Source organism: Corvus brachyrhynchos, unplaced genomic scaffold (assembly GCF_000691975.1).
Source record: "Corvus brachyrhynchos isolate BGI_N302 unplaced genomic scaffold, ASM69197v1 scaffold115, whole genome shotgun sequence".
In the NCBI taxonomy this organism is placed as follows: domain Eukaryota; kingdom Metazoa; phylum Chordata; class Aves; order Passeriformes; family Corvidae; genus Corvus; species Corvus brachyrhynchos.
In genome coordinates, this window is record NW_008239553.1 from 16,598,396 (window position 1) to 16,613,059 (window position 14,664).

A 14,664-nucleotide genomic window follows, 5' to 3' on the forward strand; every position below is an offset into this window, starting at 1 on the left:
GAAATATTACAGGTAGTTCAATAAAATAGCCATAGTATTCTGTTGATTAATTTGTATTGATTAATTATACTTTCTTGACCTAACTAGGAAAAAAGATTATTTTATTCAAAGGGAAGTTCTGAAGTTTTGAGTATGATGTGAAAACATTTGACTAAGCTATATGTGGAGTCTTAGTAATGTCGGGTTTTTTTGGTCAAAGGTAAGAATAACGTTTTTGGTCAAAGGTAACAATAATAATATTATTAATAATAATAATTTAGGAATATATCCTTCATCTTTTAGCTACTGACAACTGCACATTTTTTCTCAGAAGAAAACCTGTATCAAACTGAACTATGTGTTATGAACTCATTCCTGGAATTTGTAGACTACAGTTTTGTAACAGTTCAAGAAAAAACATGTGAATTATATTAAAAGTTGGGTGTATTTGAATCATGTTAGATACAATTTGTTTTCATAGTGTGAACTCAAAGCTTTTCAATTACTGTTGTCTAAACAATGCTTTTAAAACTTTATTCATGTAGTCAGTTGAATGAAAGATTTCACATTGCAAAAAGCAATTTTGCCATCATTATCTAAAATAAGAGGGCCCTAGGAAGAAAGGATTATCATATATTGAATAAAAAGTTCACCACCTTGCAGCTTTAATCCCGTTAGAAAAGATTATTTCTATCTAACTTAATCAGCCAGAGGTCTTTATTGCCTCAAGTATTAATTGATTTAGGTCTTCATTAAGGTCAGAGGTACCCGTGGCTGACCAGAGGCAGCCTATTAGTGTGTTGTCAGTTCTGCTTATTTACATTGACTGAGCCTAATGGTGGGCTGTGTCACTGTTAGGTCAGGGGGTCACTGAACCTTTCGTGCATCCTGACCTGTTAAAGGGCAGCAGTCACTCAGACACCAAACTGCATTCATAACAAAGATTTGGCTGATTGCATATTGACTCCGTCTTTCCAAGAAACATGTGTTTGTGGTGCAACTATTAGCATTTGCCAAAGTGTCTGTGGGTGAATGTTTGAGATCCCTCTGTTAGAAGTTTCCAGCAATTTTTATATTGTCAGTTAATCACTAGCAAGTCTTAATAATACCAGCAGGAACAGTTTCATAAACTTTCTGTGTTGCTCTTGGCCTTTAATTGAAAAAGAAACAAGTCAGTGCATATCTATAGGTATCCTATTGCTTCTGTTTCTTTCTAGGCAACAATAATTGCAGCTTTTCTAATTAGCAGCTTAAGTTAGACCTTATGTTAAGTCTGGTTTTGTCATTGTTTCTTTTCCTGATACATACATATACATATACATATACATATATATGTGTGTATGGGAGATATGTTGTGTTTTTGGTAACTTAGAATACTTTTAAAAACTTTTTCATGGGATAGGACAGTTTGAAGTGGCACCAAGTCAGTTCTTCTCGCTGTTCCGTTCCATGATACCATAGATGCTTTCCTTCTGTTTTCCTAATAAGTGAAAGCACCTTAGAAAAACAAAAGCTGCTATACAGTCTTGCATTGGTATAAGCTGTGCCCTAGGTCTGAATTATACTTACCCCTGCAAGACAGCTACACTGTGAAAACTAGTAATTCTCGAATAATCTCTTAGCTTTCTACCCATGAGAGCATGCATTGCATCCTCTGAGGTGCTGATTGTCCACTGAACTCCCCTGATTATTTACAGTTGTGCCAACTGAGCAAAACAGCTGCTAAACTATTATGTTAACTTATAAGGACTCACCTTCCATTTAACTTGCAATGATACAAATGAAAATAAAAAGGGAAGAAATGTGGAATCACATGAGGCCCCATTTATAACCTGCTTACTGCCATGAAACTATATTGAAAATAAATTTGTACAAGTGAGCATCTCAGCAGTATGAAGCTTGAGTTTTCTGGGTTTTCTTTGGTTCAAGTCTTTATTGAAATTTTAGCACTGGAAATATGTGTATGGTCTGCAGTGAAAATCAAATCACCAGTGAGACATCCACTATATACATACGGGTCCTTTAGGGATCAATATAGATCTTTTGTATTACAGTTTTGTTTCTATGCTGAGCTGTGTAACGCAAGTCCTCTAGGCTCGATACACTGTGAATCTATACCCTCAAAGATCTTCTGTTATCCTCCTAAATGCTCCAAAAGATAAACTGTTGCAAGGTTCTAGCAGGGTTTTGCAGAACACTTTCACAACACAAGTACTGACACCATACATTGTGACAGCTCCTCTTGTAAGATTTCAGTACTGTGAACAAGATAGTATGATGACTTCCCTGTTTTAAATGCCTTTTACTCTGCTAAAAATTTTCTGTATAATGCTTCAAATATTCCAGAGACAACGTCTTGAAATCTGCTAAAACAGTGTTTGTACTGGTTTGCTGCTTTGTCCTTGCTGATTATTTATGCTTGCTTTTTATGACCGAGTCACTGGGAAAGAGAAAAGAGACGCCCCTCCTCCTTCCCTTATTCTAAATTATGTCCCCCTGAAATACAGTTGCTGCAAATCTGTGGCCATTTTTTTATGCTTTTCCCCTCTTTTCCCCTTGCATCCACCCTTCCATAACATGGTGGCTTGTTGGGAACACTGTTTTTCTATTAATTGCATCTTAAGATACAAACAAGTATGTTAGGAACAGAGGGATTTTTTCAATTGATTTTTTTAAAAACTCTGCAAAATTCCCACTGAATCTTAGCCAAAAGTGGTGCCAATTTTGCTCAAATCCTTCAGAGATTTTTTTATGACCTTGCTTTTGACCAGTGGGGTTAATTGTATCAGAACTGTCCAGAATACTTTAAGAAAGTGCTATCTTGGTCTGTATTTCAAAACACTGACAGATATTTTATCGTTAATTAGTATTCATATTATGTCTCAAACAATCTGTTCAAGAATAGGGGAAGTGAACTGGTTGAACAGCTCTTCTGTCTACCTAATAATTAACATGGGTGATGCATGGAAAACCAGCAGCTCAACAGGGGAAAAAAAGGAAGAAAACCATCAGTGTGATTTTTTTCTGTAGAAGTATAAACTACCTGCATTGGAGTTTTTGACTAATGCATGGATTTCACTTTGCAGAGGTGAAAATGAATGGTTTGCTTTAAAAACAAACCTGTGCCCCTCTGAATCATATCTTTCTGAATTTGTTTCTCATCTTGTCAGTATGCCACTTGGTAGCTGGCTGGACTCCCTTCTTTAGTGGCACATATTTTAAAATAGCGCTGTAAAAAAAAAAAAAGACCATTTGTTCCTATAAACCAAAATATTGCTTTCATATATTTTTTCCAAATTCAGGATTATATATAGCATTATCAAACAATATTTCAGGTATTTTAAACCATTTAAATAGTTGATGTGTGTCAGTTGATATATTGTTTCCTCTCTGCCTCCTCCCCCTCTTCAGCTGCTAATCATAGAACTTGTATGCCAAATTGTGTAAGATACTCTTCCAATAGTTACATGTGTGAGTCTTTTGTGAGACACAGACAGTTATGAGGACAGATTTGGAGTTGCATATGGGTCTGTCACATGGTTTGATTGCCATGTCTTCTAGGACACAGATTTCTTTTCTAATTATTCTTAATTCTGAGGAGTTTTTACAGTTTATACAGTAAGTTCTGCAAAATTCTTCTGAAAGATTTCTTTCACAGTCCATTTTCTCTGTCTTTACTCCTAGCAAAATTCTTCCTGTGCTGACTTCAAAGCTGCTTACGCCCACCTTACTTCCCACTTCTATACTTAGTTTTCTTTTGATAGTGAATAAAATTTACTGTTTCACTGATTAGGAAATGCACAGACGTTCTAGAGAAGTGCAGCATAAGATGATGAAAAGTTTTCATATTTACATTAAGATTTTATAAAAAAGTCTTTGAGATGTCGGAATAATAAGGATAAATGTTTCCTTTGCTGGCTGCTGTTAAAAAAAGTAGGTCTTCAGAGTGTTGCCAGGAAGATTTTGGAAAATAAGCCCAAAGTAACTGCATTGCAGTAGTAAATCTGGCCACCCATTTAATTCCATTTTCAAAAGGTGACCCATCTCTTTGTTCAAGTAGAATTCTTTAGCATTTTATTTTCAGACTGCAATTTGCTTTTACCTTCTGGTGGAATATCATCCCGTTTTGTTCATACACAGTCATTTAGGTGTTCTGCAAGTACATTTTTTACAGTATTTTTAAATTAGTTTACTAAAGATGTTACAGATACGTACTGATACTTTCTTATATGGTTTTATATAAAACAAAGCTCAAGACATAGAAGATTAAAAAATAGCATTGAACCAAAGATAATGTGCATCATCACTCATAAGAAAAGAAAACAAGAACATATTTAACCATGTTGGGGCATCAGTGTGATCCAGCAGCTGTAACAGTCCAGAACATCAGATTGTTGTTTTGAGCTGACACATACATCCATGCATTAACTGTTGGGTTACAGTTTATTGTAGTGCTGTGTTTCTGTGTTGTAGTTAAATCCCTATAAAAAATTATCCTTAGACTGGCATGTTTGCTCCATTTGTGACAAATGATGGCAAAGAACAGTACTACTGAAGGAAACTAGCTGGAGGAGAGAAAGGTGCTTCCCTTGTCTTCTGTAAACTCCCAGAATCTTATTTACTTGGTTTGATTCTCTCCTAGGTTGGCGATATTCTCTACTGTGCTGGACAGATTGCTCTGGTACCTTGCACAATGCAGCTTGTTAGCGGTGGCATACACAGAGAGGCTGGAGTTTCCCTCCGTCATGTTGAGCGAGTTCTTCAAGCTATGAGCCAGAAGACTGCACTCCACCACGTCATCACAGCCAGCTGCTACGTAACTGACAGCAAGAGCATTCCTATTGCTCGCTCCATGTGGCAGAAGAAATTAAGGGAATGCAAAAAGGTAGCTGCCATATCAATTTTCTTCTTTCTGCGTTGTGTTTTTTTCTCTCTAAGTCTTGCAGTAATATCAGAATTTTCTTAGTACATTTCAGAGGGGTTCAAGTAAATGTTTGATTGAGCTGTTATATTCTGGCTCGTAAGTGGTTGTGCACAACTGAGAAAGAAAATTGCTTAATAGAAAGTTATATTCACCACTAACTTTGTCTTAATTCCCCAAAGCGTTGTGTTAAAGAACTCTCAAAGAACAGTCAATTTCTCTACCAAAATGTGAACAATACCTCATTTGAATTACTTCTGTCCATATATTTTTGCATAATGAGAAATGGGTATTTTACTTTTTGTCAACTTTTTGTGAGTTGTTCTGTTGAGGATCTTTTCCCCACTTTCTTACAAATAATACTGTTATGATAACTGAGTTTAGCAATCTACTGCTCATTATTGTTTTATATTCAGCTGGACTTCTAAGACCATATCTGGACATGCCTGTCTATTGATTAACACTAACAGCATAATAATTTGCACAATGATTTATAATGATGCCACAATAATTTCTAATTTGTATGTGCCCCTTTTCTTAAATAGCCATGGAACACCCAGACAGCCTTAAAAGGTAGCGGATGCAAATCTTGTAAATAAAACGTAACTTCTCCCCAAATGCGTAAAAACCAAATGCATAATTGCTGTATAATTTAATATAGCCTAATTATGTTTTCTTGGGGCTTAGAAGCATAGAATATGTTAATATTTTCACAGAAGAAGGAAAAAACACCTGAAACTTTCCTTCTAGTTGCCTTTGCTTCCAGGCTCTGCACCAGGCAAGTGTCTTTCTGAGTAAAGATGTAGATTTTGCTTACATGCTTACACATCTCAACTTGATTTACTAATAAAAAACACTCTAAAATAGTTTTTATTACTTCTTCAAGACCAGATTCAGATCCAGTATTGAATCTAAATTCAGTTCAGTTTTTGAAATTAAATTCCGATTTTTGTTCCGTGACCAACTGGTAACATACCACTAACCCTATCTGCTTTCTGATTTCCAATATATAACATTGGAAGACAGATTGGTGGTATTTGCCAGTTCTTTGAAACTTATCCTTTTTCCATATACAGTCTTTTAGGTCTTCCATAGTTATTATGCATACCAGCTACTCTTTATTTCTTCCACTTACTAAGATGACTAGGCAGTACTGGCTTTTTTTTTTTCTTTTTTTTAGCTACCTGAAAAATATTGATTAAGTTGCTTATGTTTGAGCTATCACTAATATCTATTCCATGTCACTTCTTTATTGGTCAAGCCATAGCTTAAAAAATGGATTGTTGCCTGCACGTACTCCTGTGAAGTGATAGCTGCCTGACAGTTTTCAGAAATCTTTAAGAAAAACATCCTGCAATCAGGCATCAGGCAATCCTGTAGGATGTTCATCAGTCTTATGCTGTGCTTATCAGATCATAATTCAGTAATGACAATATCAGAAAGTGAAAAAAATATTAGATAAAGTAATGTGTGCCACAACACCGTCTAAAAATGCTTTGGATAAAACCTAAATATAAATGGGAGTGAGATGTAATCAGCAGCTGCATATTCCTGTTTCTATCATTTTGTCAATAGGAGGATCAGACAGAGGAATTCAATTTCTCCTCAGGATATGCATATTTTTTGATTAGTAGGGGTTTATCTACAAAGTAAAACAGAGAAAAATACTTATCAAATACTTCTGTTACAAGGAACTAGAGGAGGGAATTACCCTGCCCTGAAAATACAATTGTCCTGTTAATGAAAATAGAGATTTTGTGTTGAAAACGATAAATTGTACAACAGTTGTACTTCTGGTTCAGTATCATTGAAAACAGGTAATGTAGCTTCTACTTTGGAACAGCCTTCCAGCTTCTGTAAGACACTGCCTTTCTCTGTGGAAGACAGAATATGGTAGCCTTACTCTGAAGGCATGTTTCTCACCTGTGTGGTTTTGTTGATGTTTTGTATCCCAGTGCTACTACAGACAGTTCTGTTGAATACCATGACATGAAATAATGGTCTGTTTTTGCCAAGTAAACTAAGTCAGCCAGGCCAAAAGTATTTTATTATTCTTTAACTTTATTTTAAGCAGTGGCCAAAGGCCTGAACCAGTAGCAACCTATAGATTATTTAATAAGAACAAATGGTTTCTCAGTTGAAATTGTTCTCCTTCTGTCATCCATCAAAAAAGGAGTTTGTTTGTGCAAATAAAACAGTTCAGCTCAGAACTCATTTTTTTAAGCTATACATCATAAAGCATAGAATTAATTATGTTTTAAAAATGGGATTTAGACTCTGTATTTCTATTTGTTGAATGTTCTGTATTTAATAGCAAAGCGATGGTATATTAAGATAATTTTATTTAAAATGGTGACTAAATCATATGCATCAGAACTGCCAAAGGTGTTTTTCTTTAGAGCATGAGAAATTTAGCATTCTGTCATGTGGTGATACCTGGTAAATATCTTCTACATAAGTAATACTGTTCAGCAACTTCCCTTGAATCCTTCTACATGTTTGATGGCAGTAGTCAGTAAAGCACAAAAGGGATTATATAAATTGTTTAGGACACCAATATATTGGACCTAACAGCACATAATATAAAGAGAAGTATGAGAATTGTTCTCTGGATATGTTTGTATAGCACAAAAGGTTTACTTCTAAGAGCTGGATGTGGACATGCAGTTGCTCAAAGCTTCGTTTGAGATAAGGCCACAGGGTCAGACACACTTAGCTGGACTTTAGAAGACTTCTTGTAATATTGCCAGTGACAACTGTCTTTTAGGAACTTCTTGAGTTACAAAGAGAAAGATCAATTATATTTAAATTTAAATATTTTTAAAAATCTAGATAAATTATAAAAGTATATTTCAGAAGAATCTATTTTTTTCAGAGGCAATATTTCATATACTATTAACTAGAGAAGTGGTTCTAGTGAGCATTGAGGATGGGAGGGGATTGTAAGAGAGGGAGCAAACAGTAACAGTAAGCAGGCTGGACCCCCTAGCAACTTCTAACTTGTTTCAGTCACTCAGCCTCTGGTCCCTTCCTTATTCAAGCATCATTCCTTCCCCACACAACTCCTTTCTACTCCTGTCATCCTGATTTCCCTCACTCCTTATGGCAGCCCGGTATCTGCGCTCCCAGCACCATTCCTGCAGCCTCAAACCTACAGTATAACCCCCTGAGCTTCCCTGAGCTCCAGTTACCCACAGTCATCAAGGGTTGTGTCCTTAGAGCTGGAATGCAGGCCCTGTTCCTCTCTCCTCTTCCTTCATATGTCCCTTTGAGTTGCAGCATCACTGGAAAAGCCATTTGGGGTGACAGAGGAAACAGAAATCTGGTGAAGGGATGTAAGGTTGTAGTAGAAAGAAAAAAAAAAATAGTGGGGAGGGAAGGATAAGAAAGTAGCCCCACCAAGGGTTCACTCAAAAGAACAACACTTAACTCACTGGGCTAAGGATCTTTGGATCAACATTTTGAATGTCCACAAGAGAGATTACCTTTGTTAAAACTAAAAGGTATTGTAAAAACTGAGATCTAGAGTGAAGGAGCTGAAGTTAGCATTTAATTCTGTAGGCAGATAAAACTGCATTTTTGTTGCTGGAGAAATTAAAATGTAGATAAGGGAAACAGTGGTTAAAATAAAAAAACAAAAACAAAAACAACAAACCAGAAAAACAGGGGCTGCAAAAATAGCATAAAGACAATTATGCAAATGAATAATCAAACCCAAAACCTAGGAGTTGCAGACTTACTGGAATTAGCAAATACAAGTGCTAGCCATCATCAGCTTTCTTCCACCCTATTTTTAAGTTACATTCCTTCCACGGTTTCTTTGTGATTGCCAGGCATACTTAGTGATATTTGGATACTCTGGAGGGGATGAGTTTAGGGACCTTCTCTAGCATACCTAGTAGCAGTTGTGTGCTAGAACAATTTCTGTCTAATCCAGTAGTTAGCATTTAGGGGGTTTTTGGGCTTTGTGTCTTCTTGGGGCTTTTTTTAAGTAGCCAAAAAAAAAAAGAAATAAGCTTATAGCATTGGTAAAACTTTCTGGAAGAAGAACTGACAGTTTTCCAATTAAGTCTCATCTTGTGTTTTTCTTTACTTCACATCTTTTAATGACAGTGTCATGTAATATGATGATTTTATAAGCGGTTTTGCTAACTCATTCAGCAGAGTAATCAATAGAAAAAAATAAGCCAGATGGGTTGTAGTCCATTTGTATTGGGTGGGACAGATGGCATTATTGATAGATGGAAATATTCCAAATAATTATTGTATAATGATATAACAGTGACTGTGCCTGCAAAATTTTATTAATTTACTTTGTGAATGTATTTTATTCAGTAGGGCTTGAGTTGTACCATTTAGACAGTACTCCCACTATATTTAGTTGGGACCTGAGTCTACACCCTAACTTCTCCTTCCCCTGCCCATGGGTTTTCCATGCAGAGACATCCCTGTAGTATTTTGTTAGACTATTTCAAGTGGTGGATTGTACTTCTGTCTGTACAGCAGACTCCTCTAGGCTGAGATGGGCAAGATCATGGTTACATTTTTTTTCTACCTCTGAATGCTTGTTTTTTGCTTTCTTTTGTTATCCTCGCCGATACAAAGAAGAAATGTGGTGTGCTGTCTCAAGATTTCAGGCATTCCAGCTTGCTTAACTGCTGTGGGTTTTTTTTTTACATCTTGCTAATCCCTAGCAAGACTTGGTATAGCTAGATCAATAAAATACCTAAATCCTGATAAACTGTGGAAAAACTACTCATTGAGACTGTTGGTATTCAATTGTATATGCCATGGAAAAGTACTGTGAATTAATTCTTTCTGTGAGATAAGAGCATGTTAACTTCCTCACAGAAAAATTTTGAGGCCATTTGCTGCTTTTGAAATACATTTGTTTATAAAAATGTGTGAATGCTAAAAATTAGTTTCAGTTATTTTGGTTGGATGAAATATATACAAACTTGGAGGCAGATTTTCCAGAACTCTCTGAAATGTTATCTCTTACTTCTTTGTTATAAAAAGAAAAAATTATAAGGAAATACTTCAGTGTATTCAGTACACAATGTTTTATCAACAGAAACTTTAGAATTGGTTGTGTTTGTAAGTGAACCCAAAACATCGGTGAAGGGAGATTTTGAGACAGTGAAAACAATATATTTTGTTAAGATAAGAAGACAGAGTTGCATAGAAAGATAATATTTAATGCAATATCAAGATATATTAATTGCACAAAGGTCATTATATCTTTTTTTCAGCAAGTCATTTTACGCATAGTATTTTTTTTTAATTCTGATATTATAGGTCAGTTCCCCTCTGAGTTATTGTAATAAGCAGCTGCCAATGTATTTTTCATCCTCATTAATGAAAAATCTACTTGGTGAAATACTTCCTGTGACAAAAAAAATATATCTTATGACTTTTATAACGCAGGTTGCATTTGGACATTAGTTGGCTGGTACTCTCCCACCAAAAAATTTCTGAGCAAATATAGTGCAAACTTTAAAAGTTCTCCAGCCCATCTTCTTCTGACAGAAGCTTTCTTTTTTATTATGGTAAGAATTCAGCATGCGTGGCTGTGATCCCATGATTGTTTCAAATCCAGCAAAGAGTGCTGCTTAATAGTGTGTAATGCAGAAGTGATGGAAAAAAGATTCACAGTGTTTTATCTGATATATATTGTGAATGGGCTCCACACTTATTTCAGCACTTGGGTAACTTGATGCCAAATTTAAAAATCTAAATTTAAACTTTTTGGACCAGATTTACAAACTGTTTAGATGTCAAAAGATGTAAGTGTGCCCGAACTTGGATTTTTTAAAGATACCTAAGAGCAGTCATCTAGGGCACTGGGCCCCTTCCAGGGAGCCCCTGCATCGTACCTTCTTCGACACTCCTTTAAATACCATTGGTGCTTTCATGTATCTCTCCACTTTGCCTTACAAATAATGTACAGGTCCCAAGTTATAAACAAGTTAAATCTTGAACAAGAATCTGTCTAGCTACATGCAGTTGTTTCCTGGAGTAATTAGTGTGTTTTCGTGGCAGTCATTTAGAATGGCATCATGCATCTGTAACAGCAGTCTGTGCATTGTTCAGACATTCCTGTGCTATTTGAAGTATACAGACTGTCATGAATTTAAATAAAATTCATGCATTCTCTAACACTTTATCCTAAAAACAACAGAAGTAGCTTATGCTCAAATAGTGGAACTTGAAGATCATTCTTGCTGCAAAGGATTGGATAAAGTTTTAAGATCCTCTTTTACCTATTGAGAAAATGACTATAAAACTTAAAATGAAATATTAAAAAACCTCCCCAGATTTCTGTGAGAAGATACGTATTTTTTCACCATCCTGAACAGATGTTTCTAAGCCAGTAATATTCAGGTACACTTTTTTGCCTAATTTTTTATATGTATTGGTTAATATCTTTATTTAATACATTGTTAAATTTCCAAAAAGTGTTATAAATTCTGTGTCCTATAGAAAATAGTATAGGTAATGTTAATTTAATTGGTCTTCTTTTACCAGTTTCTTGAACAAAATAGTCAAAATATGAGTAATAGAAGTAAACAAGTATTATAAAGGTAAAAATGACAGATAAGAACACTGCTACATTTACATTGCAGTAAAATCTAATGTAGGTTAATTAATATGATTTGTAATATTACCAGAAGAAAACCATTTTTGTAAACCATTGCTGCCCGCCAGTACCTATGCCTATCAAAATTTCAATAGGAAGAATATGCATGGTTCTGTTTCCCTTTTTTGTCCCATCAGGTTCATAACATTTTTTTTGTTACTAGATGCTATTCGAATGGTCCACAGTTTGATATATTAACCCAGGCTTCTTTTATGGCCCACATTCAGAACACAGAGTACATTAAATCGCTCAGTGCTAGTGGGTCTTTCATCTTGTGCCTAGGGTATTTCATTTCCCCTGTGTTCAGATTAGGCAAAGCTTTTCTATTCATTTGAAGCAACTGTAATGAGAATATTTAACACAGGTCAAATGCAGAGAGTGGAAATCAAGAGGTCCTTAGAAATAGTCTGCCATTTGACACTGGGCAACAGTGGGAGGTGAAAGGTTTGCCACTTGAACTTTTTCTTAAAAGAAGATTATGATATTCTATTTGTAACATTAGTGGAGCCTTAATGACTTTTAAAAAGGAGTATAGTCAACTAAAGGAACATGACTTTAACTGAAGCAATATTTAGAAATTGAATATATGTGTATAAAAATCATATGATTGCATAATAGTCTAAAGAGTATGCATGAATTCAACTTGTAGAATATAAACAAAAAATATGAACAATAGAAAATAAGAAATGAGAGCATTTCTTCTGTGATTGTTTGTGCAGATATCTACAGATACAATCAAACCCTCAGCTGGTATAGTCAGCATAGCTCTGTGATTTCCATGGACTGATTTACACTGGCTTATTTGCCATTTACAGGTAATATATCCATGTGTTTGAATGTTGTTTTCCAGGTAGACAGAGTGAAGAAATGCATGTCAAGTTATTCAGTGTGGTAAACAGCCTGGTTCATCCAGGCTGACTGATTTTCCCCTGCAGCAGTTCCCTTATAAGACTGGTTTTGAGTGATTCTTCATCTCCTTTGCTGAAAACATTAGTTCTGTTTTGAGCCTGTCACTTTTGTGCTAAGCAGGAGTGCATATATGCATCCACTGTTTGCTTAGGCCAGAACCTCTGGTCAAAAGTCTAATGTGTGATGACTGTGAAAGCCATTGCAGAGTTTCATCCCTGAAGCAAGTACCTGTTGTCACTGATTCGTTATAGAGGGGAAAAATGCCATTTTGGTTGAAAAGTGATCAAGGTCCTACTTTCAGGAAACTTCCCTATTAAACTGTAGTCCAAATTACACATAGGGAACTTAAAATTCCCACAATGAAGGATAGAATTTCAGGATTTCATCACCTTCAAAATTTCTTTGTTCTCCTTTGGATGAGGTAATCCTGTTGATCAGGACTGAAAGAAGAGCCATATTACCACCTCAACCTACATAGAAAGTCTTATTAACAACTAGTCCTTTCTAAAACTGTAGCAAGTTAATCTCTTTCAGGCCACAAACATCCGTTCCAAGTTACTGCTTCTGACAAGCAGTTTGATATTCAATACTAAATAGCTATTCTAGATCTTGGTCTTCTCCAGGGAGGATATTTTAGTTTGTCTCTTCAATGTAAACTCTGTAAAAATCAGAAAACTCAGATCTCAGAAACTAATTAAACTTATATACTGAAAGTCCTTCCCTGTGGCCAATATCCTCTTGGTTGTGATTATGCAGGACTTGGAAGAGCATTCCTGTTGCAGGAAGGAAACTTGCTATTGAATAGTGTACAGGGTCTTCCTGGGTCTTCATAAGAGCCTCTAAGATGCTGTGTTTTGGATTTGTGGCTAACATGCTAATCTTGAACATTTTCAAGGCTTTCAAGGCTTTTTCCCAGTCAGCACCCCAGTGAATAGACTGGGTGTGGGCAAGAGGCAGTCAAGGGGATATCCCATACTGTATGATACCATGCTCAGCCATAAAAACTGGAGAACTTGGTCTTTCAAGGTGGCTATTCCCCAGAGGCTGGCTGGGCATCAGTCTGCTGGTGGAAGGAGGTGAAGGATTGCCTTTGCATTGCTAGTTTCATCATCTCCACCTGCTGTGCTTACCTCAGCCCAAGAGTTCTCTCATGTTTGCTCTTCAAAATGTCTTTCCCATCCTGCTGGGGCTGGAGGGTATGCAAGTGGCTCTGTGGAGAAGAAGCTGCCTGGGGCTCAACACCTCAAGTAGATTCAGCAAATTACCACTGAAGACAAACTCCACAATTAACTAGGAAAATTCATACCTGTCCTTCTCCTTTGTCAAGTTTCAGTCAAAATTAGAGCTCAAATTATCATCTTTTCCTTTTGAAACTGTGCAAGGATCTTGTCTCTATTCAGATACATTAATGATCTTCTACCATCAAAAAATCAAAAGGAAGGAGAAAAAAAGAAATTGACTTGGGAAAACATCTTCATTCTTCCAGTGAACTACTTCTTATTTTATAACTACTTTATTTTATAACTACTATTTTATTGTATGATCCAAGGGATCCTACTAAATTTCAGTACTTGATTATCCTCATCTCTGGTTCTGTGTGCTGGTCATAATAATAATTTCATCTCCTCTTCTTCCTCCTTTTCTCTGAAGGATATCACATGGTCTTCAAAATTAATAATAGATCTTTAATTTTCTTATTCATAAAAGTCAAAGTAACCCAAAAATTATTTATGCTTTCCTGTACTCCACTTTCAAAAAAGCACGTAAGACAGTGTGAAAGTGAGCTATCTTATTTTGAAACCTCTTTAAATTTTTGCATAGCAAAAATGAGCAGTGCTCCCTGGTCAATACCCAGTTACATGTATGGCAGCTAGTAGTGAATAATCACTTTCAGCTTTCTCCCTGTTTTTATTCAGCTTCATTGATGAAAAATAAAAATGCATCCAGCTGACATGATACCTGTTCACTTCTCATCAGTTCTTTGGATGTAACACCATAAACCAGGTGGTAAGACTTGAAATATAACTGATTTTTATCTTGGACATTATTCAGTGTTAATATTATACAGGTCTTTATGCATCTTACTTATAACCACGTCTGTGGAAACACCCTGGCCATCTTCTGTAGTTGACCAAAATAGTTACTTTTGCATATATATCCATAAATATATATCCAATGAAGATGCGAGTGTGAAAGAGGAAAATGTAACTCTTAG

At 35.8% G+C, this 14,664-nt stretch overlaps 1 protein-coding gene across 5 annotated transcripts in view; it reads left to right on the top strand.

The window, feature by feature from the left end:
• DPH6 (diphthamine biosynthesis 6) overlaps positions 1 to 14,664 on the top strand; it is a 224,693-nt gene that overhangs the window by 127,842 nt on the left and 82,187 nt on the right. For all 5 annotated transcript variants that reach the window (XR_001864418.1, XM_017741784.1, XM_017741782.1 and 2 more), the window contains exon 12: positions 4,622 to 4,864. Coding sequence is in view for 4 of the 5 variants with exons in the window: in XM_017741784.1 (XP_017597273.1) it covers positions 4,622 to 4,864 (243 nt within the window). In the remaining variant the exon portion in view is untranslated. The remainder of the gene's footprint in view (positions 1 to 4,621; positions 4,865 to 14,664) is intronic.